This window comes from Phacochoerus africanus, chromosome 15, assembly GCF_016906955.1.
Source record: "Phacochoerus africanus isolate WHEZ1 chromosome 15, ROS_Pafr_v1, whole genome shotgun sequence".
Classification (NCBI taxonomy): Eukaryota; Metazoa; Chordata; class Mammalia; order Artiodactyla; family Suidae; genus Phacochoerus; species Phacochoerus africanus.
In genome coordinates this window covers 38,775,139-38,800,385 of record NC_062558.1, presented here as the reverse complement: position 1 = coordinate 38,800,385, position 25,247 = coordinate 38,775,139, and the positions used below count along the sequence as shown (strand labels likewise).

Here is a 25,247-nt window from a genome sequence, read left to right as displayed (position 1 = left end):
TCTCTGCCCGCCTCCTCGAGGAGAGGCGGGACGAAGAAACTCCGCCTCTTTCCACTACCCATTCTCCCCTCCTTACTCATTGAGTCCAACCCGGAGGGTTTGGGTCTTCCAATTGGTGGAGGGTTAGAGAGGTTGTGGTTCTGATTGGTCAGTCCAAAGGAGGTGGAGCGAACTGAGCGGAATAAGGAATGGAATGGCGAAAAGGAAAGTCAATCAGACTCCGAGTCCCGCCTTCTGAGGTTGGCGAGTAACCTAGCAACGCAGGCACCTAAGTGGTAATCACTTAGTAGAAAAACTGAAGCCCTTGGAGCGGGTGAGTGACCCTGTGGGGAAGGGCTGGATTTGATGGGGGGGGGGGGGGAATGTCGAATGTCTATCCTTGGGTTTTCTTAGGAATCAGTAGTCCCCCCACCGGCGAACCTGTCCCCGCCTCAGGACCCTGCTCTCCAGCACTGGCCCCAGTCTGAATCTCCCCTTGTCCACTTCATGGTCCCACTTCCTCATCCGTAAAACGTGGATGATACTAGTCAAGTGGAGTCAAATCAAGTTTAATTACTTTCAAGTCAGACACAGGTGCTAGGGGTCAGAGAGTGGTTTATGAGTCCTCTTCCTTTCCACTCAACGGCTGTACATCCCAGGGTGAGCATGCAATGAAAGTGAATGTTTAGATAATTTTGATTATACCAAGTCTATTTTAACTTTAGAACTTCACTCCCGGCTCAGTACCTAATATATGATTTTATTTACATACTTAAGACAAAGGGTTTGTTGTGAGAATTAACCAAGGCAGAAAGTAAAACAGAGGTTTAATGGGAGCTAGAGGAATGGGGAAGCAAGAAGTTATTATTTTTGAAGTTATTATTTAATGAGTATAGAGTTTCAGTTTGGGATGATGAAAAATTCTGGAGGTGGATGGTGGTGATGGATGCATATAGATGTGAATGTAATAACCTCATGCCACTGAATTTAAAATGGTCACAATGGTAAACTTTATGTTATGTATATTTTACCACAATGATAATTTTTAAAAGCAGCTATAGGACTTCCCTTATGGCTCAGCAGCTTAAGGATCCAGTGTTGTCACTGCAGCAGCTCGGGTTGCTGCTATGGCATGGGTTTTATCGCTAGCCTGGGAACTTCCACATGCCACTGCTGGGTACTGCCAGAAAAAAAAAAAAGAAAAGAAAAGAAACAGCTGTAAAGCTGGATAAAACTATCTAGTGCTATTTTAAAACTCTGCAAATCAACCAAAGGCATACAGTAAACTGAGAGCTTTTATTCATAAAACTACTGAACTTCAAGTTTGTGCTGTACTTACGTAAGACTTCTCTGATTTCCCAACCCCCAGTTCTATTGGCATAATAATTCAACCAGGGCAAGTAGCCCTGGAAAACGAATAGTTTCGCTGTCACTGTCTGATGGGGCTCCCTTGATCTGGAGGATTGCAGGCTAAACTGCCAATCTTGGTGGGAAGAGAACAGGGGAGGCCAGCAGCTCTAGAAGTCCAAGGTTGTAGTCCTATTTAATGCAAACAATGGGCTGAGAAGGCTCAGAGTTCTGGGGAATGAGACAGCCATAGAGGGCTTGATGAACTTTCTCTATATCCTGGTTGAGTAGAGGTTATGCACAGGTGTCGCAGAGACCAGAGCTAGCCCAAACCACTTAGACATCCCTGGCCTTTGGAGCCTTATAGATGTACATGCTAAGTGTGTGCTGCCCTTGTCAGTGAAGAATAGAAGCCTTACTGGCTCAAAGTTTGAGCACACCTCTAACCGATTTTTGGCCAGATATTGAACTATGTGGATGCCAAGGCCACCCCAAGGAAGCCAGGCTTAAAAATAAAAAATATGGAGGTGTTCCCATTGTCGCTCAGCAGGTTACAAACCCAACTAGTATCCATGAGGATGTGGGTTCGATCCCTGGCCTCACTCAGTGGGTTAAGCATCCAGCTTTGCTGTGAGCTGTGATGTAGTTTGCAGACTCAGCTTGGATCCCAAGTTGCTATGGCTGTGGCTAGCCTGGCAGCTGCAGCTCTGACTGGACCTCTAGCCTGGGAACTTCCATAAGCCGGGTGCAGCCCTAAAAATGAAAACACACACACACATATATGGAAAAAAAAATAAGCAGAAACATCAGTGGCTGCACATTGTGGAGGAGACCAACTTGACAAATTGAATCCAGGAAATAATTACGAAACACCCAAGCGAAACAAAAATGAGAAAAACAACCATTAGGAAGGAAAAAATACAGAGTTTCTCCAAATAAATAATCTTCCCTCTTAAATTTCCAGTGTTCCATAAAAATTGTGAGGTGTGTGTAAACATACTCAGGGGAAAAAAAGCAATCAACAGAAACTGTCTCTTGGTGTCCCCAGATGTTGGCTTTAGCAGACAAAGACTTCAAAGAAGCTATTATAAATTTGTTCAAAGAGCTACAGGAAACCATGTTTAAATAATTAAAAGAGGGTTTGATAACAGTGACTCATCACATCAAACAGAAAATATTTAGCATTCCAAAGTAGATTACAATAAATTGAGATGCACATTATAATCCCTAAATCAGTCACTAAGAAAAAACTCTAAAATATTTTTAAAAATCAACAGAGAAATTGAAAGGCCAGTGGAAAGAAAATCCCTCTCTTGGAAGAGGCGACTCCCCAAATCACTCACGAGAAGCGGTCTTGATGCAAACAGCAAGAGGATTTTTATTCCAAGCGCGCTGGGGCCCACAGTCGTACACCACGCCGGGGTGGAGGACTGCGGCCCCGAGTGCAGAGTCAAGATAGTTTTTATGGGATTCACAACAAAGCCCGGGGTTCACAGCAAAGCTCACACTTCACAAAAATCACAAACCAATCATTGTAAAACTTCGCGAGCCTGTGCTTCGTGGACCGATTAGTTGTAAATTGTTCTGGAGTTAGGTGTTTGGGCTTATTCCTGGGCGGGGGAGACATATTGTCGCCAAGATATGTTTACCAGGATATTTAACATTTTATGGCACAGCCGATCTTACTGGGGTCGGTTTAGCGATTAACTTCCCCTCCTTTTATCTTATGCAAGCGGCTTTACAGAGGCCAAACAATCAGTTAGAGACCCTTTTTCCGTTATCTCAAGCAGTTTCAAGGAGTTTCCTGCCTAGAGGTACGTACTCAGGTGCCTATTTTTTGTTTGTTTGTTTGTTTGTTTTTTTCTTTCTTTTTCTTTTCTCCTCCACATAGTTTTGCAGAGAACAAGCCCTAAAATGGCAAGAAGTGTGGTCTTTTACCTGGGGAACAGGGTCCAGAATTCGAGGGCATGTAGAGCTTTTTATTAACTTCCTGGGTTCTGGGAGGGTTAAGCTGCATTTTCATCCTTTCAAAATCAGAAGTGTGAACTAAAAATATTTATTGAATGCAATAAAGGGCATTAAAGAAAAAGCATGGAGGAGTTCCCGTCGTGGCGCAGTGGTTAACGAATCCGACTAGGAACCATGAGGTTGTGGGTTCGGTCCCTGCCCTTGCTCAGTGGGTTATGGATCCTGCGTTGCCATGAGCTGTGGTGTAGGTCTCAGACACAGCTCGGATCCGGCGTTGCTGTGGCTCTGGTGTAGGCCAGCGGCTACAGCCCTGATTAGACCCCTGGCCTGGGAACCTCCATATGCCGCGGGAAACGGCCCTAGAAAAGGCAAAGACAAAAATAAACAAATAAATAAATAAAATAAAAATAAAATACAGCATGGAATGTGTTTAAAAAAAAAAAAGAAAAGAAAAAGCATGGAGACCAAAAAAAAAGTTATGAGATAAGACAAATAAAAAACAATAGCAAAATGGCATGTGTGAATCCAGGTATATGAATAATTTAATGTAATTATTCAATAGAAATGGGAAAAAAACACTTCCCAAAAGGCAGAGATTGTCAGGCTAGATTCAAAAAATGAGACCGAACTCTATGCTGCCTACAATAGACTCACCTTAGATTCAAAGACACAAAGAAGTTGAAAGTAAAAAACTGGAATCCATGCAAAGAGTAACCATAGAAAGCTGGAGAGACAGTACTGCTATTGGGAATAACTGATTTTAAGACAAGAAATATTCCTAGAACAAAGAGGGACATTTTATATTAATTGGAAGGTCAATACATCACAAAGCTATAGCGAGATGACCATGAAAATAAGAGAGAAGACACAAATTACCAAAATCAGAACTGCAGAAACTTGAAGAGTTACAAGGACTATTATGAACAACTTTACGCCAAAAAATAAAGCAACTTAGATAAAATGAATGACTTCCTAGAAAAACAAATTATTAAAATTGACTCAAGAAGAAAGAGAAAATTTGAATAGACCTATAACAGGTAAAGAGATTGAATTAGGAGTTCCCGTCGTGGCTCAGTGGTTAAGGAATCCGACTAGGAACCATGAGGTTGCGGGTTCGGTCCCTGCCCTTGCTCAGTGGGTTAACGATCCGGCGTTGCCATGAGCTGTGGTGTAGGTTGCAGACGCGGCTCAGATCCCGAGTTGCTGTGGCTCTGGCGTAGGCCAGTGGCTACAGCTCCGATTCGACCCCTAGCCTGGGAACCTCCATATGCCGCGGGAGCAGCCCAAGAAATAGCAAAAAGACAAAAAAAAAAAGAGATTGAATTAGAATTACCTTCCCTCAAAGTAAAGCCCAGTACTAGATGTCTTCACTGGTGAATTCCAGCAAATTCTTTCAGAAAATAGATGGGGAAGGAACATTTCCCTACTCATTAGGAAGCTTGATGACAAAACCAGACAAAGACACTGCATGAAAACTTCAGGGAGTTCCCACTGTGGATCAGCGGGTTAAGAATCTGACTAATATCCATGAGGAGTCAGGTTCGATCCGTGGCCTCACTCATTGGGTTAAGGATCCGGCATTGCTGCTAGCTGTGATATAAGTCACAGATGTGGCTCAGATCTAGTAGATCCGCCGTTGCTGTGGCTATGGTGCAGGCCGGCAGCTATAGCTCCGATTCCATCCCTAGCCTGAGAACTTACATGTGCCATAGGTGTGGCCCTTAAAAAAAAAAGAGAAAAGAAAAAAGAAAACTTCAGAAGTTCCCAATGTGGCCCAGAAGGTTAAGGATCTGTCAGCACAGGTCGAAGGTGCAGCTTAGATACAGTCTCTGGCCCAGGGAACTTCCATATGTCATGGCCATAAAAAAAATTTTTTTAAGTTAGTAGGAGTTCCCGTTGTGGCGAAGTGGAAACGAATCCGACTAGGAACCATGAGGTTGCAGGTTCGATCCCTGGTCTCGCTCAGTGGGTTAAGGATCCAGTGTTGTCTTGAGCTGTGGTGTAGGTGTGACTATGGCTGTGGCATAGGCCAGCGGCTACAGCTCCGGTTAGACCCCTAGCCTGGGAACTTCCATATGCTGCAGGTGTGGCCCTAAAAAAAAAAAAAAATCAATAAATAAAGTTGTTAGTAGAAAGCAAAAACCTAACACACTATTCCCTTTCTTAGACTTCACCCTCTACCCAGAAAACCCCCGACAGCCTTTTGATTGAAAGAAATGGTATCGGAGGCTACAGAGTCAGCATCAGTCTCCTCGCCTCCAGGCTGGGTGGACTGCCCAGGGCCTCCTGGCCACAGCTCTGCCCTGGCTCTGGACAAGGTGTCCCTTGGGAACACATTCCAGGAGTACATGGTTAGATGTCAATGCCAGGGTTTTAGCTTGGGGTTTTCACTTGATTTACAGATTTACACTTTAAAAAAAAAAAAAAATGAATGAATGAAATGGGTGAGTCTTTCCCGCTGACTCCGTTGCTAATCCCCCCCACACACACATACACTCATGCCTTTTTCCCAGAGAAAAGATCCCTGAGGCCGATGCACAACCTGATTTATCCCTCAACATGTATTAATCATCATTCCCCTTTGAAGAGAACTTTTAATTTTCCAAAGGGCTTTCCCGTCTATTAAATCATCTCTCCCCTACCCAGCTCCCTTTCGATGTGGCCAGGACAGGTGTTGTGTCCCCAGGGGCCACAAGATAAAGGACTTGCCCAGACCTACTCCAAGAGCCCCTTAGCAGGAGAGAGTCATGCACCCAGGTCTCCTGAGACCCAGCCTGTGAATCTGCTCTTGATCCTGTAACTGATGGTAGCTTCAGATGGTACTGAGGTCAGCTTGTCAGCCAGAGCTGGGCTTGAGCAAGGCTTCCTTTGAATCTGGATAGAGCACTGGACTTAGCAATGGGGGAGGCCAGAGGTTTTACAGGGGAACCAGGCCATTGTGGTCCAGACCAGTGGTCCTCAACCAGGGGCATCCCACCCCCACCCCACAGAGATATTTCCTCTTCAACTGGTCAGAGCTAAGGGTGGAAGAAGGGTAGGAGCACCCTGGCATGAAGTGGGTAGAGGCCAGGGATGCTGCTAAACATCCTGCAACAAACATCCTATCTGAACCCAAATGTCAATAGGGTGGAGATTGAAAATAAATAAATAAATATTCTACACTTGTATTTTCACACAAGTGCTACACACACACACACACACACACACACACACCCTACCCCTTTTCCCTTCAGGCCCTAGTTAGTACAACCAAAAGCAAAAGGGATTAAAAATCAAGATCATTTGAAATACAGAGCATCAAAGAAAAGTATCTTTTTGACACTGCTCTCACGTAATAGCAGTAGGTTACACCCTATGACCAGTCAACTGCCTTTTTAACACGGGGTATTTTGACCACAGGTTGTTTCTTTTAACCACAAGCCAAAGAAATATATTTTCCTCTTCAACCCATCACACACACCTGTTTAGATACAAAAGAATATTTACAACAGGTAGTGCACTCTAATATTTTATATTCTATTTCATTTGTTTTTATTTATTTATTTATTATTTTTTTTTGTCTTTTTAGGGCCTCACTTGCGGCATGTGGAGGTTCCCAGACTAGGGGTCGAATTGAAGATGTAGTCGCCAGCCTACACCAGAGCCACAGCAACACAGGATCCAAGCCGCGTCTGTGACCTACACCAGACCAGGGATCGAACCTGAAACCTCATGGTTCCTAGTTGGATTCGTTAACCACTGAGCCACAGCGGGAACGCTTCTATTTCATTTATTTTTAATGCTAGTCTTGACTGGCAAATTGATTTCACCACTTAGCAAAGGTCACAACCCTCAGTTTAAAAAAGACTCTTCTTCAACGTAATCTGTCAGTCAGGAAAAGCCAGTGTTTTGCATCTGTTGGAATACAATTTTTTTTTAAGTGGGGGGAGTTTATCTTGGAAGTCTCTAAATACACTGCTTGGAAATTCTTCCTTCTGTCTGCAACAACCAAAGTGATACTATCCACAGTTGGATTTAACCAGAAATAAATACTTGAAAAGCTATGCTGCCAAAAGAGGAATTTAAAATTGTGATGAGTTAATTTGTAAGGAGGAAGAGCCTGGAAAGTGGTGAAAGGTTTAAGGGATCTCTGTCCTCCTCCATTACTAGCAGAAAGTCATGAATAATGCAGAAACCCACAAAATTAAAAACAGAAATAGTCAAAGGGAGTAAAAAAAAAAAAAATGGATCCATGTTGGCTCTTTATGAACCTTTCTACACAAAAACGAAAATATATTATTTTGAGGAAAAATACATGTTCTACTTTAAGAAGTATTCAAATGTTAATATTAAATTGTATCATTTTCGGAGTTCCCTTGTGGCACAGCAGGTTAAGGATCCAGAGTTGTCACTGTTACGGCTCAGGTCACTGCTATGGTATGTGTTGGATCTATGCATTCCATCCCTAGCCCAGGAACTTCCACTGCCTGAGACCAAAAAGAAAAAACAGCATATTTATATGTGAAGCCAGGCTTGCCACCCTTCATTTATTCAATATTGATTTCTTGAGTGCTATATATATATATATATATATATATATATATCACTTTGGAAGTCATCCTGAAAGCAAAATACGATTGAATCAAGACTTCGTGTCACACTCAACAGTTTTATCAAATGTGGGTTCTGTTACTGTCCCCACGTTACAGATGAAGAAGCAAAGATGCCGAAGATGGTTAGAGACATTAATTGACTTGCCTGAAGCCACACAGCAAGGAGGTGGTGATCCCCTAGGATTGAACTTCAAATTTGTCTGAGAGCAGAACCCAACAACTTTGATCGATAGACGCACGTTTCCCCTTTCAGCTTCTGAAATGAGGGCCCAGAAGGTCAAGTGAACTGGCCCAGGGCTGTAGCCATGGCCAGTGGCCATAGAGAGTTATTCATTATAACCAGCATCTTAGAAATCTATCCCTGGGAGCACATTCCCTCCCAACCTCTGTCCCTTTTCAGGGTCCTCTGTCTCCAAAAGCACAGGATAACGTTAGAGCCTGCAACCAGAGCCATCTCCACAAATGACATCCAGTCTGTTCATGCCTCCAGTGTTCACTGCTCCAGCTCCAGCCCAGGGACTTCTGCAAGCCAAATGTCATCCCCAAAACATGGGTTCTCAAAAAAGACAAGAGAAGATTGGGTAATACTTCAAAAGTGGTGACAGGAAAAAAAACATACACAACTAAACTATGAACAAAAAAACCCAAAATAGATTCAAATTTTTTATTTTTAAAATGCCAAGCCCTGTGTCCAGGGATGGGAAACAACCCATAAGCCAGATCTTTTTTTTTTTTTTTTTTTTAAAGTTTACTTGACATAGGCCCGATCTTGATGTACCATTTTTGCTATCAAAATGTGACACTAGGGAGTTCCCATCATGGTGCAGCAGAAACGAACCCGACTAGGAACCATGAGGTTGTGGGTTCAATCCCTGGCCTTGCTCAGTGGGTTAAGGATCCAATGTTGCCATGAGCTATGGTGTAGGTTGCAGACACGGCTCGGATCCCATGTGTTGCTGTGGCTCTGGCATAGGCCAGTGGCTACAGCTGCAATTAGACCCCCAGCCTGGGAACCTCTATGTGCCGTGGATGTGGCCCTAGAAAAAGAAAAAAAAAATGTGACACTAGGAGTTCCCTGGTGCCCTACTGGGTTACAGATCCAGCATTGTCACTGCTGTAGCTCACATGGCAGCTGTGGCACAGGTTCAATCCCTGGCCTGGAAATTTCTGTATGCTGCAGGCACAGCCAAAAAAAATTAAAGTATATTTATAAAGGGAGTTCCTGCTGTGGCAGAGTTGGTTAAGAATCCAACTGCAGTAGCTCGGGTCACTGCAGAGGCATGGGTTTGATCCCTGACCTAGGAATTTCCATGTGCCGTGGATGGAGCCATTAAAAAAATAAATTTAAAAAAATGTGACACTTGGAGTTCCCGTCGTGGCTCAGTGGTTAACGAATCTGACTAGGAACCATGAGGTTGCAGGTTTGATCCCCGGCCTTGCTCAGTGGGTTAAGGATCCGGCATTGCCGTGAGCTGTGGTGTAGGTTGCAGATGCGCCTCGGATCCCGCATTGCTGTGGCTCTGGCATAGGCCAGTGCCTACAGCTCCAACTAGACCCCTAGCCTGGGAACCTCCATATGCCGCAGGAGCGGCCCTAGAAAAGGCAAAAAGACAAAAAAAAAGTGACACTATTTTCTGCTTCTAATTCAGGACAGAATGCATTTTGTGAAATACCATTATCCTATGATGCCAGTACATCCCCGTGAGGAAAGCGGCCCATTGTTAAAGCCGGACTTGCCACCCCTCCTTTATTCAATAGTGATTTCTTGAGCACCTACTCTACGACAGTAGGTTGCTTGGGAGACAGCAGTCTTCATCATGAATTTTCTGCCGCTTTCCAGCTCTTCACTTTCCCCACTCTGGACTTGAAAGGCTCCGATAAAGCACAGAGAGTTCCGCAAAAAGCCAGATGGGTGGTTCACAGTCCAGCAGGATCTTCCCGAGTGAGACTAAAAGGAAAGTTCCTGCTGCTTCAAAGGCAAAAACTCTGCCCATGAACCCTGCCAATAAGTGGAGGACTCAGAACTAAGTGACCAGGAGTCCCTTACCCATCAAGGACTTGAGTCCTAAGCAGAACATCAGGATACAGATGAAAATAGGGAAGGTTAGGTCTTGAGGGTGTGGGGTGGCTGAGAATTGTACCTCTCAGAAGCATGACAGACCTGTCAAGAGTACATAAAATCAGCTATGCAAATTGTGACATCCACCACACGTTATCAAATTTATGTCCATAGAGTTGTTCCTAATATTCCCTTTTCTTTTTGTCTGTTTAGGGCTCCACCCATGGCATATGGAGGTTCAAGGGCTAGGGGTCAAATTGGAGCTGCAGCTGCCGGCCCACATCACAGCCACAGCAATGTAGGATCCGAGCTGCATCTGGGACCTACACCAGAGCTCACGGCAATGCCAGATTCTTAACCCCCTGAGCAAGGCCAGGGATCGAACCCTAGTCTTCATGGATACCAGTTGGGTTCATTACTACTGCACCACCATGGGAACGCCATAATATTTCTTTATTAACATCCACAGGATCGGTAGTGATGGCTCACCTTTCTTTCCCAATATTAGCACTTTGTCTCTTCTCCCTTTTCGTTAGTATGTCTTTTTTTTTTTTTTTTGCTATTTCTTGGGCCATTCCTGCGGCATATGGAGGTTCCCAGGCTAGGGGTTGAATCGGAGCTGTAGCCACCGGCCTACGCCAGAGCCACAGCAACGCGGGATCCGAGCCGTGTCTGCAACCTACACCACAGCTCACGGCGACACCGGATCGTTAACCCACTGAGCAAGGGCAGGGACCGAACCCGCAACCTCATGGTTCCTAGTCGGATTCGTTAACCACTGCGCCACGACGGGAACTCCTCGTTAGTATGTCTTTAACATCTCCCTGCCACTTGCTAATCTTGTTTTCAAGGTCAGAGATCTGGTCTGGAGCTCATCTTTCCTAGGTCACAGTTTTTAGTTGGAATGAAATAATAGCAGGATATAGGCACTGTTATCTTCTGTTTAATGAAAGTGAAGCAGATTTTCCAGCTACAGTGGAGATATAAATCTTCCTTTTCAATGAAAAGGTCTTAAGAGTGAAAGTGTACTTGAAGGAAATAATTGCGTTCATAATAGTACAGTTTGGCCTATAGATTTGGCAGAATCACAAAAGTGGCATTCTAGTGAGAGCGATGTGGGCAACACTGAATTAGAACTAGCCCTTATGGGGAGTTCCCTGCGCTAGTTGTGCTTTCACTGCTGCGACCCAGGTTCAGTCCTGGTCTGGGAACTGAGATCTCATATCAAGACACTGCTCCAGGAGTTCCCGTCATGGCTCAGTGGTTAATGAATCCGACTGGCAACCATGAGGTTGCGGGTTCAATCCCTGGCCTTGCTCAGTGGGTTAAGGATCCAGCGTTGCTGTGAGCTGTGGTGAAGGTCACAGACTCGGCTTGGATGGCTTGGATCCTGCGTTGCTGTGGCTCTGGTGTAGGCCGGCGTCTACAGCTCCGGTTAGACCCCTAGCCTGGGAACCTCCATATGCCGCAGGAGCGGCCCTAGAAAAGGCAAAAAGACAAAAAAAAAAAAAAAAGGCACTGCTCCAGGAGTTCCTGTTGTGGCTCAGGGGGTTAAGAACCTGGACTCCTTCAATAGGCTGAGGATCTGGCATTGCTGAAAGCTGCGGTATAACACACAGATGTAGCTCAGATCCCATGTGGCTGTGGCTGTGGCCGGCAGTTGCAACTCCAGTTCGACCCCCAGCCTAGGAACTTCTGTGAGGACTTTAAAAAAAATAATAAATTAAATAAATAAATAAATATATAAGTAATAAACGGCATTTCTTAAAATGAGATCCCCCCCACTCCACATAAACACACTCCCCAGTTTTTTTTCACACCCTCTAACTTCACTGGATTTGTAGGGTAGTTATAGATGTTTATTTTTCTCCCCTGGGAGAAAAATATAATTTACTTCAAACTTTTTTTTTTCCTTTGAAATGTTCTGAGAGGGAAAGTAATAAAACATCCCACAAGGCCATTTGAATGAAAACTAGGTATAATTTGCATGATAAAGATATATTTCCATTTATAAAGTTCATCAGCAGAATTAATGACAAATAAAGGAACGATCCTATTAAGGTTCCCCATCTATGAACAACCTTGCTTCACTCTCAGGGCAGGAATTTTAAAAAGAGAGGCTGAAGTTGGAAATGATTTAAATATTAAGGTTGGTGGCATTAAAAAGGACATGAAATGATCATATTAGAATTCAAGGAAAAGAGATTCTCCAGTGACTTTTTTTTTTTTTTTTCTCATCAGTGTCAGAAGCGTTTTCCCCAATCCCAGTTCCACCGGCTTTCTCTTGTTCAGCCAAATGAGCTGTCAGGAACTGATGGGCATCATCGTAATCAAAGCAAACAAGTTTGCCCTTTAAAGCAAAAGAGGTAATTTGGCTGCAAGCAAATTGGAAACATTTCCTATAACGCTGCATTTGCAGCCGCACTCTCTAAAGAATTCCAGCGTTTTGATTTATGCTTGAGAGCTTCGGGGGGCAAGGGGGAGAAGTGTGTTCATTCAAGACTTTGTCCACGCTCATCCTGTGGCCATGGGGCAAAGATCCTTCATCCCCAGAGAGGCAGAGGAAGCTCCACTGTGGCCCCTACAATATTATTTTCAGGAAAAACCTTAAGGAACTCACGAGCCAGGCCAGGGAGGAGGAAGTGGGTGGGAATCAAAGCGATTACAAGATAATGCACTTCTGCCCCCAGTCCTCAGCTCCCAGAGGCTTCTGATCTGGGCTCTGTTTGTCCTGGCCAAGGAACAAATCATCCTTAGCACCTGATCTGGCTGCTTTTCTTCCTGTTCTTTGTGACTTAGGTGTTTCTTAACTTCCTTGCCTTTCTCTCTATTGACTCTTTGCTCTGCTGAAAAGAAGATAGCTTTTGTGGCTTCAGAGATCACTTCCTCTCCCTTGCATTCCTATCTCACACCCGAAGATCTCCTTGGAGCCCCATTGACCCTGTGTTGTCAGTTGCCTAGAATATTTGGTCAGCTAGGGTTCCTGGATGGCAAGCAACAGCAACTACCCTGGGCTAGGCAAAATGGTGAAGGAGAAGCTGAAGAACCAGGCCTCGCTCAGAAATGACAGCAGCCAAGGAAGTTTTGGGGCTCCTGGTAGCAGAATCTCCAGGAACCCATTGCTGGCATGAATCAGGTCCTACCATTTTCCATTCCAGTGTCACTCAGCAGGGTTCCTAGGAGGCTGAGAGCAGGGTTCTTTGATGGGCAGTCCCACCAAGATGGCACACAGTGGGAGAGAGGATAATTTCCTCAAAGGAAAAGTGGGGTGTTGTCACCTGACAAAGAGGACACAGGTCACAGGAAGGCCGAGACACCCTGGCCCACTGTCTGCTCCAATTGTGGCAGCTATGGCTCAGTGAGTTCAAAACTGAACTCTCAGAGTTCCTGTCGTGGCTCAGAGGTAGTGAACCAACTAGTATCCATGAGGGCGCAGTTTGATCCCTGGCCCTGCTCAGTGGGTTAAGGATTCGGCGTTGCCGTGAGCTGTGGTGTAGGTCACATTACGTGGCTTGGATCTGGAATTGCTGTGGTTGTGGTGTAGGCCAGCAGCTGCAGCTCAGATTCGACCCCTAGCCTGGGAACTTCCATATGCCACAGGTGTGGCCCTAAAAAGGCAAAAAATAAAAACTGAACTCTCGACGTCCTCTCAAACTTCCTCTCCCAGTTTCCCTAGTTTTTCAAGGGCCCCACCATTCTCTCCCATCCCCACCCAAGCTCCAAACTGTCCTTCACTCATCAAGTCCTGATGATTCTTTCTTTAAAACATTCCTCACATCCATAGGCAGACTATGATAATTGAAATAGGAGTTCCCTGGTGGCTCAGCAGGTTAAGGATCTGGCATTGCTACTGCTGTGGCTTGGGTTGCTGCTGTCGGGAGGGTTTGATCCCTGGCTCAGGAACTTGGGTGTGGCCAAAAAAAGAAAAAAAGGAAATTGAATTGGCCTAGGTAACCTGTACTGGTAGCAACAGAGATCTCCCTGAACTGATTAGCAGGTTTTTTTAGTGCTGGGTATTCAGTAGTGATCAAAACTGATAAAGCCTCTACCTTCATTGGAGCTTACTTTTTAGGGAAAGGGAAAGGCAGACAAGAAACAAATAAACAGGTCCATCTAGACACATCATAGGGTGAAAATTAACCTGGGAAAAACTTAAACAGGATAAGGGGAATGGGCAGGTGGGGAGTCAGTAAAGCACTCACTGTGACACTGATATTTGAGCAGAGAAGAAGTGAAGAAACATATTCTAAGCCCAGGCTTGGGATGAAATCACTAGCCCAGGGTCCCCCAGCAAGAATCTGAACTCAAGCAGGGCTAGTGCAAAGCTTACTCGTAGCCATCATGCCATGTATGCAACCTAGAATATTGGTTTCTGATTGCCATCATAAATTTTTTGAAAGTCTTTTATTTTTATTTTTTTGCTTTTTAGGGCTGCCCCACAGCATATGGAGGTTCCAGGGCTAGGGGTCCAATTGGAGCTACAGCTGCCGGCCTGTGCCACAGCCACAGCAACGCCAGATCCTTAACCCACTGAGCAAGGCCAGGGATCGAACCTGCGACCTCATGGTTCCTAGTCAGATTCCTTTCTGCTATGCCACGATGGGAACTCCGAAAGTCTTATAAATAAACTTTTTTTTTTTTTTTTTTGGCCATGCCCAAGGCATGTGGAAGTTCCTGCGCCAGGGATCAAACCTATGCCATGGCAGCGACCCAAGCTGCTGCAGTGACAATACCAGATCCTTAACCCACTGAGCCACACAAGGACTCCCTAAAATCCAATCTTAAAAACTGATGCAAGGGGAGTTCCTGTTGTGGCACAAGGGATACGAATCTGACTAGGAACCATGAGGTTGCAGGTTAGGATCTGGTGTTGCGGTGCCTGTGGTGTAGGATGGTTTCTGCAGCTCAGATTCCACCCCTACCCTGGAAACTTCCATATGCCACAGGTGTGGCCCTAAAAAAAGAAAGAAAGAAAGAAAAACAATGCAAATGTGCTGTGATAAGCCTAGTGCTGTTCACTCTCAGCTCCCTTTTCTGCTCTGCGTTTCAGGCTGCTGACCCCTGCAGGCTGAGTTGCCTAAGCTCCCTGGTCAGCTGGTTTCCCACTGGGTTTGGTCAATGGGAGGCACTGGTGTTAGACTAAAGGGCTGGATGAAGGGAAAAAACAGATTTCTCCCCTTTCTACTTTGGGCTATGTTTCCGGCAGTGACCACAGCCACCATAGTGACTCCTGGACAGGAAATGGCTGTGACTCCAGCTTCCCCTGGTGACCCTGATCTCTAAGCTCGCCCGCCTCCTGTGTGGCTTCCTGCCATTGACACTTGCTGGGTGGCTTCCGCTTCCCCGACTGGCCTCTCAACTCTTCCATCACCCATGTAACTGGTCTGCTGTGTTTAAATAATTAGAATGGGGAGTTCCCATTGTGGTGCAGTGGAAATGAACCCGACTAGTATCTATGAGGACTTGGGTTTGATCCTTGGCCTCACTCAGTGGGTCAGGGATCCAGTGTCGCCATTAGCTGTGGTGTATGTCGCAGACATGGCTCAGATCTGGCACTGCGGCTGTGGCATAGGCCAGCAGCTGTAGCTCTAATTTGACCCCTAGCCTGGTAATTTCTATATGCCGCAGATGCAGCCCTAAAAAGCAAAAAAACCTCTTAGAATGGAGTTCCTTTGTGATGCAGCAGGTTAAGGATCCAGCATTGTCTGGCTGCTGCTGTGGCACGAGTTCGATCCCTGGCCCAAGATCTTCCACATGCTGCAGATGTGGCCAAAAAAAAAAAGAAAAAAAAAACCAACTTAGAATAATGTCTGTATTCCTGGTTGGTCCCTGCCTGATGCATGTGCCTGAGACCTACCTCCACACTTGATCCCCTAACCCTTGGGGCCCTGACACTATCACAAAGCTAAAAACCGATTTCCATGAGAGGTTCCATGTAAAAGCTGCACACTTTTACACCACCCAAGAGGAACTCCCAATGTCCACGGTTTACAGCTGCTGTGGCCACACCGGCCACCTTGACGTCAGCATGTCTGCGTGACTCTGCTGACTGCTTACTCCATCTTTTTTCAGGGCTGCCAGGGATGATAAAAGCAGGAGGCCCAGAGAGCCTACCGAAGTCTCCATCTCTGAGGGCGTACAAAGGCGGAAAAGGCTGCTCATAAAATGGCTCTGGACATCCTCGCCGTGGCCCCTCTCTACCAAGGCCCTGACATAAACAAAATCAGGCTGATGGCAGAGACGACCAAGAAGTCCACCACCCCGCCCAAACCCTTGACCCCCTCTAGGACCAAACTCACCACCATTGAGACCAAGAGGATCATGTCCGTTCTGGATGAGACCATTCACAAGGTGGAGTTGGTGACCCTGCTGTCAAACGTGGCATCCAGTTCCCAGAGTCTGGAGGGGATGCTGGGGGAGGACATCATGAAGGCAGTGAGGGAGCACGTGGACCTCTGCCAGACCCTCTTGGATCACGTCAATTACCTTCAGGAGGAAGAGCAGCGATTGCAGGAGGAAGAAGGGTTCGAGGATGAGCCATGGTTCCGAGACCTCGTCTTCTCCATAGAGCTCCAGAAATCCCGCCTCCCTCCACTTAGGCAGCAGATCAGAGAATCCACCAAGAATGTCTTGAGGCTCCTGCTCAGGAACCCCCAGGCGGCCAGTCTCTTGCAGGTGCAGTCCCTGGGCAGAAGTGAGGAAGCCCAGAGTTTTATTGACAGTCTGGTAGAACTCCGAGGTTTCCTGTTTGAGAAGCTACTCACTAGTCCCATGGAAGCCAGAGACAAGACTCAGTTCATCCAGGACATCACCAGACGAAATCGGAGGAACCAAGAAATCATCGACACTCTGGAAAATGAATTGGCAGCCTGCATGAGGAACAGGGATGCAGAGGTACCCGCACAGAGAACCCCCAGATCATTTGGCAGCTGGGTTTTTCCTCAGTGATTTAAATGGCCGTTTTCATAAAAAAAAAAAAAAAATTGTTTTGAGCACTTACCAGTTTCCAGGTCTTATAAATTATAAGTCCACATGGTCCCAGCCTCATGGAGTTCACTGGTAGGGAAGGCAGGTCTTAAAGAGCTGATTTAATTACAGTTTTGAGAAGTACAAGGAAGGGTAAGTATAGGGTGCTATAAGAGAGTATTATAGGATGGAGCTCCCTGGTAGCTCAGTGGGTTAAGAATCTGGCATTGTCACTGCTGTGGCTCAGGTTACTGCCCTGGTGCAGGTTTGATCCCTGGCCTGCATGCTGCTGGCATGGCCAAAAAAAAACCCCCAAAGGTAGTATTAAAGGAGATCTGAGCTTGGAACTCAGGGACATTGAAGCCAAGATATGAAGAATGAGAGAGAGTGAACAAGGCAAGTGAGGTGGGAAGGGACCTGCCAGGCCGGGGCTGGGTAGTATATACTTTAGCCTTTACTGGCAGATCACCCAGGGCATTTGAGGCTTAATCAAGGAACATGGTCTTTGTCCTCAGGCCAAGGGGCATATGAAAGGGGTGAAAGATTTAGAAGATTTTTTTTTCATTACTCAATGAATTTATTACATTTATAGTTGTACAATGATCATCACAATCCAATTTTATAGGATTTCCATCCCACAACTCAAGCACATCCCCCCACCCCCCACAGAAAAAATTTTAAGAGGGGAAAGGATAACATGATCCCAACCTAATAATGACCATCTGGGGACACATACTATGTGTTATTCTTTTTTTTTTTTTTTGCTTTTTAGGGCTGTGCCCATGGCATATGGAGGTTCCCAGGCTAGGGGTCAAATTGGAGCTACAGCCGCTGGCCTATGGATCCAGCTACAGCAACGCAGGATCCAAGCCGAGTCTGTGACCTACACCATAGCTCATGGCAACACCAGATCCTTAACCCACAGAGCAAGGCCAGGGATTGAATCCGCAACATCATGGTTTCTAGTCGGGGATTCGTTTCCAATGTGCCAGGACAGGAACTCCAACTATGTTTTATTCTTTACATATCATTTTCTCGTTAACACTGTACAAAGTCCTTGTGAGGTGGTGTATAAGTATAGGTTTGGCTGCTAAAACAAAGAGACCATAAATAATATTGGCTTAGTCAAGGCAATGTATTTCTGTCTAATAGAGAGCTGGCGTGGAAGCTCTGCTTCATAAATTGTCGAGTTTCCTTCCAGCTGGCTTCCCCGCAGTTCCCTACATGGGACTCCTAACCTTGGACCCAGAGGGCTGCTCCAGCTTTCCTCATCAGGTCACCACTGGTCCAGCCAGCAGGAAGGAGGAAAGGGGGCAGGACTTTGTCTAGCCCTTTGGGGGCACCACTGCAAAGGAGCATTCATGTAGTTTGTAGCTCTACCCAGTGCTGGAGATGCTGGGAAAGTGGTCAGTAGGTGCCAAGTCCCCAGGGAAACATTCTACTCTACTCCCTTTTTGGGGAGAACAGATCCTGGGAGACACCTGGCAGCCTGTGCCACCTCAGATATTTTCCTCCCCCCTGCCTCCAATAGATGAAAGGTCAAGGTTGCCCTCCCTTTCCTGACTCACTAGTTACCCCCTTCCTTTTGTTCTCTCTGACTTTGTCCTCTAAGGCATTCATCAGAGTTTGTTGATGACTATTTGTATGATTTGATGTGATTTGATGATTTGATTGGGGTCTGTCTCCCCACAAGAGGACAGGGATCTCGTCTCTCTTGGCCCTCCATTGTGTCCCCAGTGGGCCTGGCACAAAAGGAGGACATGGTAATTATCCGATGAGGGGAGAAATGACAGGCTCCTGGGTGCTCAGCCAGGGGAGATCACTCATAGGTGGAGGAGTGTCACCCAGGGACCGGGCTGGGAACCCCAAGTGGCTTTGCTGGTCTCATTCAGGTGGTAGAAACAGGTTGGGACTACCAAGGGCACAGATCTGGGGTGAAATTCCATTTGTGCCTGGTGGGCAAGTTTCATTAGGTCCCTGTGTCTCAATGTAAAATAAGGGGGTGGCAAGAATAGGGCATGATGAGGATCCACAAGAAAAGCTCTGACTGCTAATACTACTACCTGCTTCACACCCTACACCTGGGCCAGGAGGCCTTGCCCACAGCTAGGCTTGCCTCAAAGCCCCTCCTCCCTCTCCCTGAACAAGAGAGGTGAGCTCAGACGGCCTGCTGTCCAGCTGCCAGCTGCTTCCAGCCCCAGGCTGCTGGCCCGAGCCAGCCACAGCACTGGCGGGTTCAGAGGAAGACTCTAGCACCTGAGATTTGCCTTCAGAGTTTATTTAAGAAACAGCCCCGCCCCCATGCTCCACCCCCGCCCCAATTCCAGTTTTAGAACCAACGGAGCGCAAGGGCCAAGCCTGGCCCTTAAGGGGAGAGCTCCTCCCCGGTGCCCCGGGCCAGAGCGTGGTGTAATCCTAGCTCTCCTTATGGCCTGTGCACTTGGCTCACGCCAGGAAATAGAAGGTGGTGGCCAAGAATTCTGGCACTGGATCAGACGGACCAGTTTTCAAATTCCAGCGCAGCTGCACAACCCCAGACAAATTCAAACCCCCTGAGCCTCAATTTCCTGGTCTCTAGTCTGGCCGTTCCTGTCCTCATGGTGGGGCGGGGAGCAGGACTTGGCGACATGTTAGCGCCGCGCCCTCAGGGAGCTGAAGAAACGCCAGCCTTCCCGCGATTACTGATGATCTTGGAGGTATTATTATGGTGCCTCTCTTCCTCCTGGCCCAGGTGGAGAAGGAGAACTTTGTGGTCCAAGAACTGAAAAATCACCTGCACCAGGTGCTCAAGTTCTCGGAGAACAGCCTCCTCCGCACCAAGCAGGAGGCCGAGAAACAGCAGAAGGCGGACTTCCGGGCGTCGCAGGCCAGGGTGGCTAAGATCCAGCAGGAGATCCTGCTGCTGCGGTCACAGTTCCACAACCTGGTCATGGAGAACCGGGAGGCGGAGCAGGCGCTGAGGAAGGTGCCCTGGGAAAGCAGGGAGGCGGGGTGTGGACCGGGACGGAGGGAGGGCTGGCATGGCTGCTACTACAGACCAGGGAGCGGCTGGCCGGGAGTTGGGGGTGGGGGGAGGGCACAGGAGCTGGAAGCCGGGCATTGAGGCAGCATCACCGGGGAGACGGGAGGGAGCAGCACGCAGGCCCAGGGACGCTGCTCTGGGACCTCGGGCACGTTCTTGAACTCCTCTGAGCCCTGCAAGTATGATGATGCCCACCTGTTCTCCAAAGGAAGTGAAGGTGCACAGAAACTTCTGGTGCCCAGCATGCATCAGGTTTGCCTCTGAATCCCTTTCCTCACCAAGGGCATCCTTTCTAACATTTGTTCCCAGATTCATTTTGTGTCACAAGGCTTCTGAGCATCTGATGGAATGGAGGGGGGGGGGCTCTCCCCTATGAAAAGGCACAGATACACATACACAAGGGGGTGGACAATTCTTGGGTTGTAGGCCCCCTGAAGCCAGCCCATTGGTGGTACCCAAGTTAAGAACCCTTGCTCTGTAGGACAAAGGAGCTGATTTTTCTTTTCTTTTGCTTTTTAGGGCCGCACCCACGGCATAGGAAGTTCCCAGGCTAGGGGTCAAATCAGCTACCGCTGCTGCTGCTGCCGGCCTATGCCACAGCCACAGCCACAACCACAGCCACAACAAGGCGGGATCCAGGCCGAGTCTGCAACCTACACCACAGCTCACGGCAACGCTGGATCCTTAACCCACTGAGTGAGGCCAGGGATCAAACTTGCATCCTCTTGGATCCTAGCTGGGTTCGTTAACTGCTGAACCATGAAGGGAATTCCCTGATTTATTTTTTTAATTGAGGTGAAATTCCCATAACATAAAACAGAACCATTTTAAAGTGAACAATTCAGGAGTTCCTGCTATGGTACAGTGCATTAAGAATCCAACTGCAGTGGCTTGGGTTGCTGCAGAGGTGTGGGTTCAATCCCCAGCCCAGCACAGTGAGCTAAATGATCCGATGTTTCCAAACTGCAGTGTAGGTCACAGCTGTGGCTCAGATTCAGTCGCTGGCGTGGAAACTTCCATATGCCACGGGTGCAGCCATGACAAATAATGTGAACAATTCAGTGGTACTCCGTATATCCACAACCTCTACCTAGTTCCAAAATATTGTCACCACCTCCAATAAAACCCTCGTACACATTAAGCAGTTTCTTCCTACCTCCCCCTCCCCGCCTCCCAGCCCCTGGTAACTACTAACCTATTTGCTGTCTCTATGGATTTGCCTATTCTAGACTCTTCATGTAAGTGGAATCATACAGTGTGTGGTCTTTTGTGTCTGGCTTCTTTAACTTAGCATCACATTTTCAAGGTTTGTCCATGTGATATTTACCAAACCTCATTCCTTTTTATGGCAGAATAACAATCCACTGTATGTACAAGAGCTATCTTTGAAAAATGAAATCAGATCGTGTTCCTCCTCTGCATCTTAATCCACCCAGTAACTTCCCTTCTTCTTTACACTAGAGACCCAAACTCCTTCCCCTGCTGACACTTCCTCTGTGACACAGCTTCTCACTCTGACCTCAGTGGGACCATGCTCCTCCCCAGCCACACCATTCCAGCCACACTGGCTCAGTTCCTATTCTTTAAACATCACAAGCTTGTTCCCACCTCAGGGCCTTTGCACCTGTTGCCCCCTCTGCTTAGAATGTAATGGAGCCAGACTGCTGCCTTCAAATCCAGGCTCTACCACCCATTATCTTGGGCTGAGTGAGTCAGCACATCTGATCCTCCGTGTCCTCACCTGTGAAATGGTGGCGACCTTGTGGTGTGGTACAGACAAGGTGTAATGCAGGGCCTGCCGAGGCAGAGCGGGCTCAATGCTGTTTATCGTATGTATTGGTCCAGCAAACAATGACTAATGTAATTTTTTTTAGAAAAAATATAAAGTGGAAACAGAAATTGAGAACTGGATCCAGAAATACGATTTGGAGATGAGTGAAAAGCAGGTATTTGTCTAAGTCTCTCTCAAGTGTGTCCCCAAATCCTCTAGGAATGGGGGGTGGGGGGAGAGAAGCCCTAGGATGGTGCCTGGTCTATGCTAAGTTCTGGGCCTTCCTGCCCCTTCCTTGGGCTCCAGGGTTAGACAGACCCAGGGTTAGCCTGAGGCAGTGAGAGGAAGGGTGGGAAGGGAAGGAGCTGGAAGCTGGAAGCCACTAAGATATGCTTGACCCAGGCCCAGAGATCTTGGCTCCACCTAGGGTCAACATTGCAGAACCCCTGTTCCCTCCTGATCAGCTCCTGCTAACACCCCTCAAGCTGGGGCTCATTCCTCATCCCCGCCAGATTCAGGCTTGAGCTCACTCCCACCGCTTCAGTCCATCACTCAGGAACCTTCTACCAAGTGCTTGAGATGTGCCAGATGCTGGGCTCCAGCAGTGAGGAAAGCCCCCTCTGTCACCTGGAGGGAGGTTTTACTTGCTACATGACCTTAAGCAAGAGACTTGACCTTTCTGACCTGTTTCTGCATGAGATCAACATAAGTAGTAACACCCATGCTGGGACCATGGTGGGGACTCAACAAGGCACTGTTGTCACAAGGCCCTGTACAGCACAGGATCTGGCCTGGAGGAGGTGCTCGGGGAATTAATTAACAGGATACCCTGAAGCCTCCACCCAGCTCTGCGATAACATTGGTGGCCCATAGTCCCAACTTTGGGGTCAGGTAGGCCTGGCGAACCCTGGAGGTGACATCAGCCTCCGAGTAGTCCAATGCCAGATGTGCTGTTCAGAGAAGGGCAGGCTGGGGCCTTGCTCTGTCTGATCCCACGTGCTCTGGGAAGGTGGAGACTTTGGAGGCTGTGCTCTTGTTTCTCTGGTCCCAGTGAGGGTGGTGGGTTACTTGATGGCAGGGACCGAGTCCACTTAACTCTCTGTCCTCTGGAAGTACTTTGCTTCTGGTAGGTGCTTGGTGGGAGGAAGGGAACGAGATAGCTGTAAACTGTGGTGAGACCTAAGGAAGAACTGTGGGACTTAGTCACCTGAAAAAGGTCTTCTCTGGATCTCTTTGTGAAATGGACAGCTTCAGTGGCAGCAGCTGGCCTGGCGCCACCGTGTGCCTGGCACCACATCTAGGACATTGTATCCATCTTGCCATTTAATCCCATCCCTGCTCCTGGGTTTGGAACTGTCCCTATGTTTCAGATGAAGAAAAATGAAGGCTTGAAAGGTCAAGCCCCTCAAGACGCAGCTGAGCTGGGAGTGGAAGCCCAGGTGCCCAGCCCAGGAGCCGTATTCTTTCTTTGTTCCTGAAATTATTTCAGCTGGGTCTCATTGCAAGCTCGGATGGACCACATCCCCTCTCCCATTCTCATCTGGGCATCAGATGCAGAAAGGCTTAGTGTAGGCGTCATTGCTGGGGCGGAAGAGCCTCCAGAAGGGGTGAGAGAATGTGCAGAAGAGGGTGGCAGGTGGCACTCTGTGCTTGGAGACCCCCTACCCCTGATTCTTACCCCAGGATGAGTACGAGGAGCTGGACATCATCCACAAGGAGGAGAAGCTCCAGCTGGAGGAGCTGAAGCAACGGCACAGCGTGCTGGTGGGAGAGTTCTCCCAGATCCAGGCTGAGAGGGAGATCAAGGCCAAGGAGAGGCTGGAGGCCGAGCAGGAGATGGTGCGCATGGTGCGGGCTGCCACGCTCATCCAGGCCCTGTGGAAGGGCTACCTGGTCCGCTCCATGCTCAGGTCCAAGAAGAAGAAGCGGAACAAGGGCAAAGTGAAGGACAAGGAGGGTAAGGGCAAGGAGAAAGGCAAGGGCAAGGAGAAAGGCAAGGGCAAGGAGAAGGGCAAGGGCAAGGAGAAGGGCAAGGGCAAGGAGAAGGGCAAGGGCAAGGAGAAGGGCAAGGGCAAGGAGAAGGGCAAGGGCAAGAAATGAGTCGTCCCCCCCCCTCCTTCCCCAGCAAGCCTGCCCAGACCCCCACACTCCCCTTGATGTCACTTCTCCAGAGCTGGCCTGGAAACCCCTGGGATGGGCAGTCCTGCGGTTCATGGCTTTAATGCTTTTCCACGATTAAAAATCACTTTAAACCACAGCCTACAGGAGTGTCCATTGTGGCTCAGTGGAAACGAATCTGACCAGTATCCATGAAGATGCAGGTTTGATCCCTGGCCTCACTCAGTGGTCCCAGACCAAAAGCTGCCTTAACTGGATGGACAAATCACCCACCAGGATGGCAGAGTGTGGGTCACAGATGCCCAAAACGGAGGGCGGGGCACAGAGAACTCCAGAAGGAAGAGAGGTTTCAGGCTGCCCTCAGCCCCTGCTCTGGATATCAATTTGCCCACAACTTCTCCTGTGAAAGCTCAGGGGTTCCCGAGGTCATAAACCAGCAACCTCACATTGGCTTTATCTGGAGTCCAGGTAGTTGAACAATATATTTTTAAATTCACTGATGACATTTAAAAAATCAGAGGCTATTGCTTAGAAATGCCTTTACTGGAAAGATCTCATCATTGAGGTAGCATGGGCCTGCATGACTTCTAAAGGTGAGCAGCAGCGCCCCCTTTAGATGGCAGTCAGGTTGCCCCTGTCCCCACTACCCCCAGCTGTTTTTCCGACATCATGGCCTAAGTCAGTTGCCTGTGTGGGCAGTGTTTCTTCTTTTTTTTTTTTTTTTTTTTTTTTAGGGTGGCACATGGAAATGCCAAGGCTAGGGGTCGAATTGGACCTGCAGCTGCCGGCCTACACCACAGCCACAGCAACATAAGATCCAAGCCGCATTTGCAACCTACACCACAGCTTAAGGCAATGCTGGATCCTTAACCCACTGAGCAAGCCTGGGGATTGAACCCGAGTCCTCATGGATACTGGTCAGGTTCATTACCACTGAACCACAACAGGAACTCCAGTAGCTTCTTTTTTGGTGGTTTGGAGGTATTTGTGGCTAATGTCTTTTAAAACCCAGTGGGGGTACAGTTCCCGTTGTGGTGCAGCAGAAACAAATCCGACTAGGAATCATGAGGTTGCGGGTTTGATCCCTGGCCTTGCTCAGTGTGTTAAGGATCTGGTGTTGCCGTGAGCTGTGGTGTAGGTTTCAGACATGGCTCGGATCCTGCGTTGCTATGGCTGTGTTGTAGGCTGGCAGGACCCCTAGCCTGGGAGCCTCCACATGCCTCTGGTGCAGCCCTAAAAAGCAAAATAAATAAATAAAAATAAATAAAACACAGGGGGGAGTTCCCATTGTGGCTCAGTGGGTTATGGACCCGACATAGTGTCTGTAAGGGCACAGTTTTGATCCCTGGCCTTGCTCAGGAGGTTAAGGATCTGGCATTGCCACAAGCTATAGTGTAGGTCGCAGATGCGGCTGGGATCCAGTGT

General features: G+C 47.6%; 1 protein-coding gene across 1 annotated transcript; it reads left to right on the top strand.

The window, feature by feature from the left end:
• Positions 1–218: 218 nt before the first annotated feature.
• Positions 219–23,804, top strand: IQCD (IQ motif containing D). Its single transcript, XM_047762638.1, has 5 exons — positions 219–313; positions 16,018–16,839; positions 19,643–19,876; positions 21,808–21,879; positions 23,388–23,804. The coding sequence occupies exons 2-5, from the start codon at positions 16,111–16,113 to the stop codon at positions 23,802–23,804; spliced, it is 1,452 nt and encodes a 483-aa protein (XP_047618594.1). The 5' UTR covers positions 219–313; positions 16,018–16,110.
• The last annotated feature ends 1,443 nt before the right edge of the window (positions 23,805–25,247 follow it).

Bases quoted from the DNA above. Each gene is read 5' to 3' on its own strand.
- IQCD (XM_047762638.1), top strand. From the start codon at position 16,111: ATGGCTCTGGACATCCTCGCCGTGGCCCCTCTCTACCAAGGCCCTGAC. The intron at 19,877-21,807 runs GTGCCCTGGGAA...AATTTTTTTTAG, and splicing joins CGGAGCAGGCGCTGAGGAAG to AAAAAATATAAAGTGGAAAC. The intron at 21,880-23,387 runs GTATTTGTCTAA...TTCTTACCCCAG, and splicing joins TGGAGATGAGTGAAAAGCAG to GATGAGTACGAGGAGCTGGA.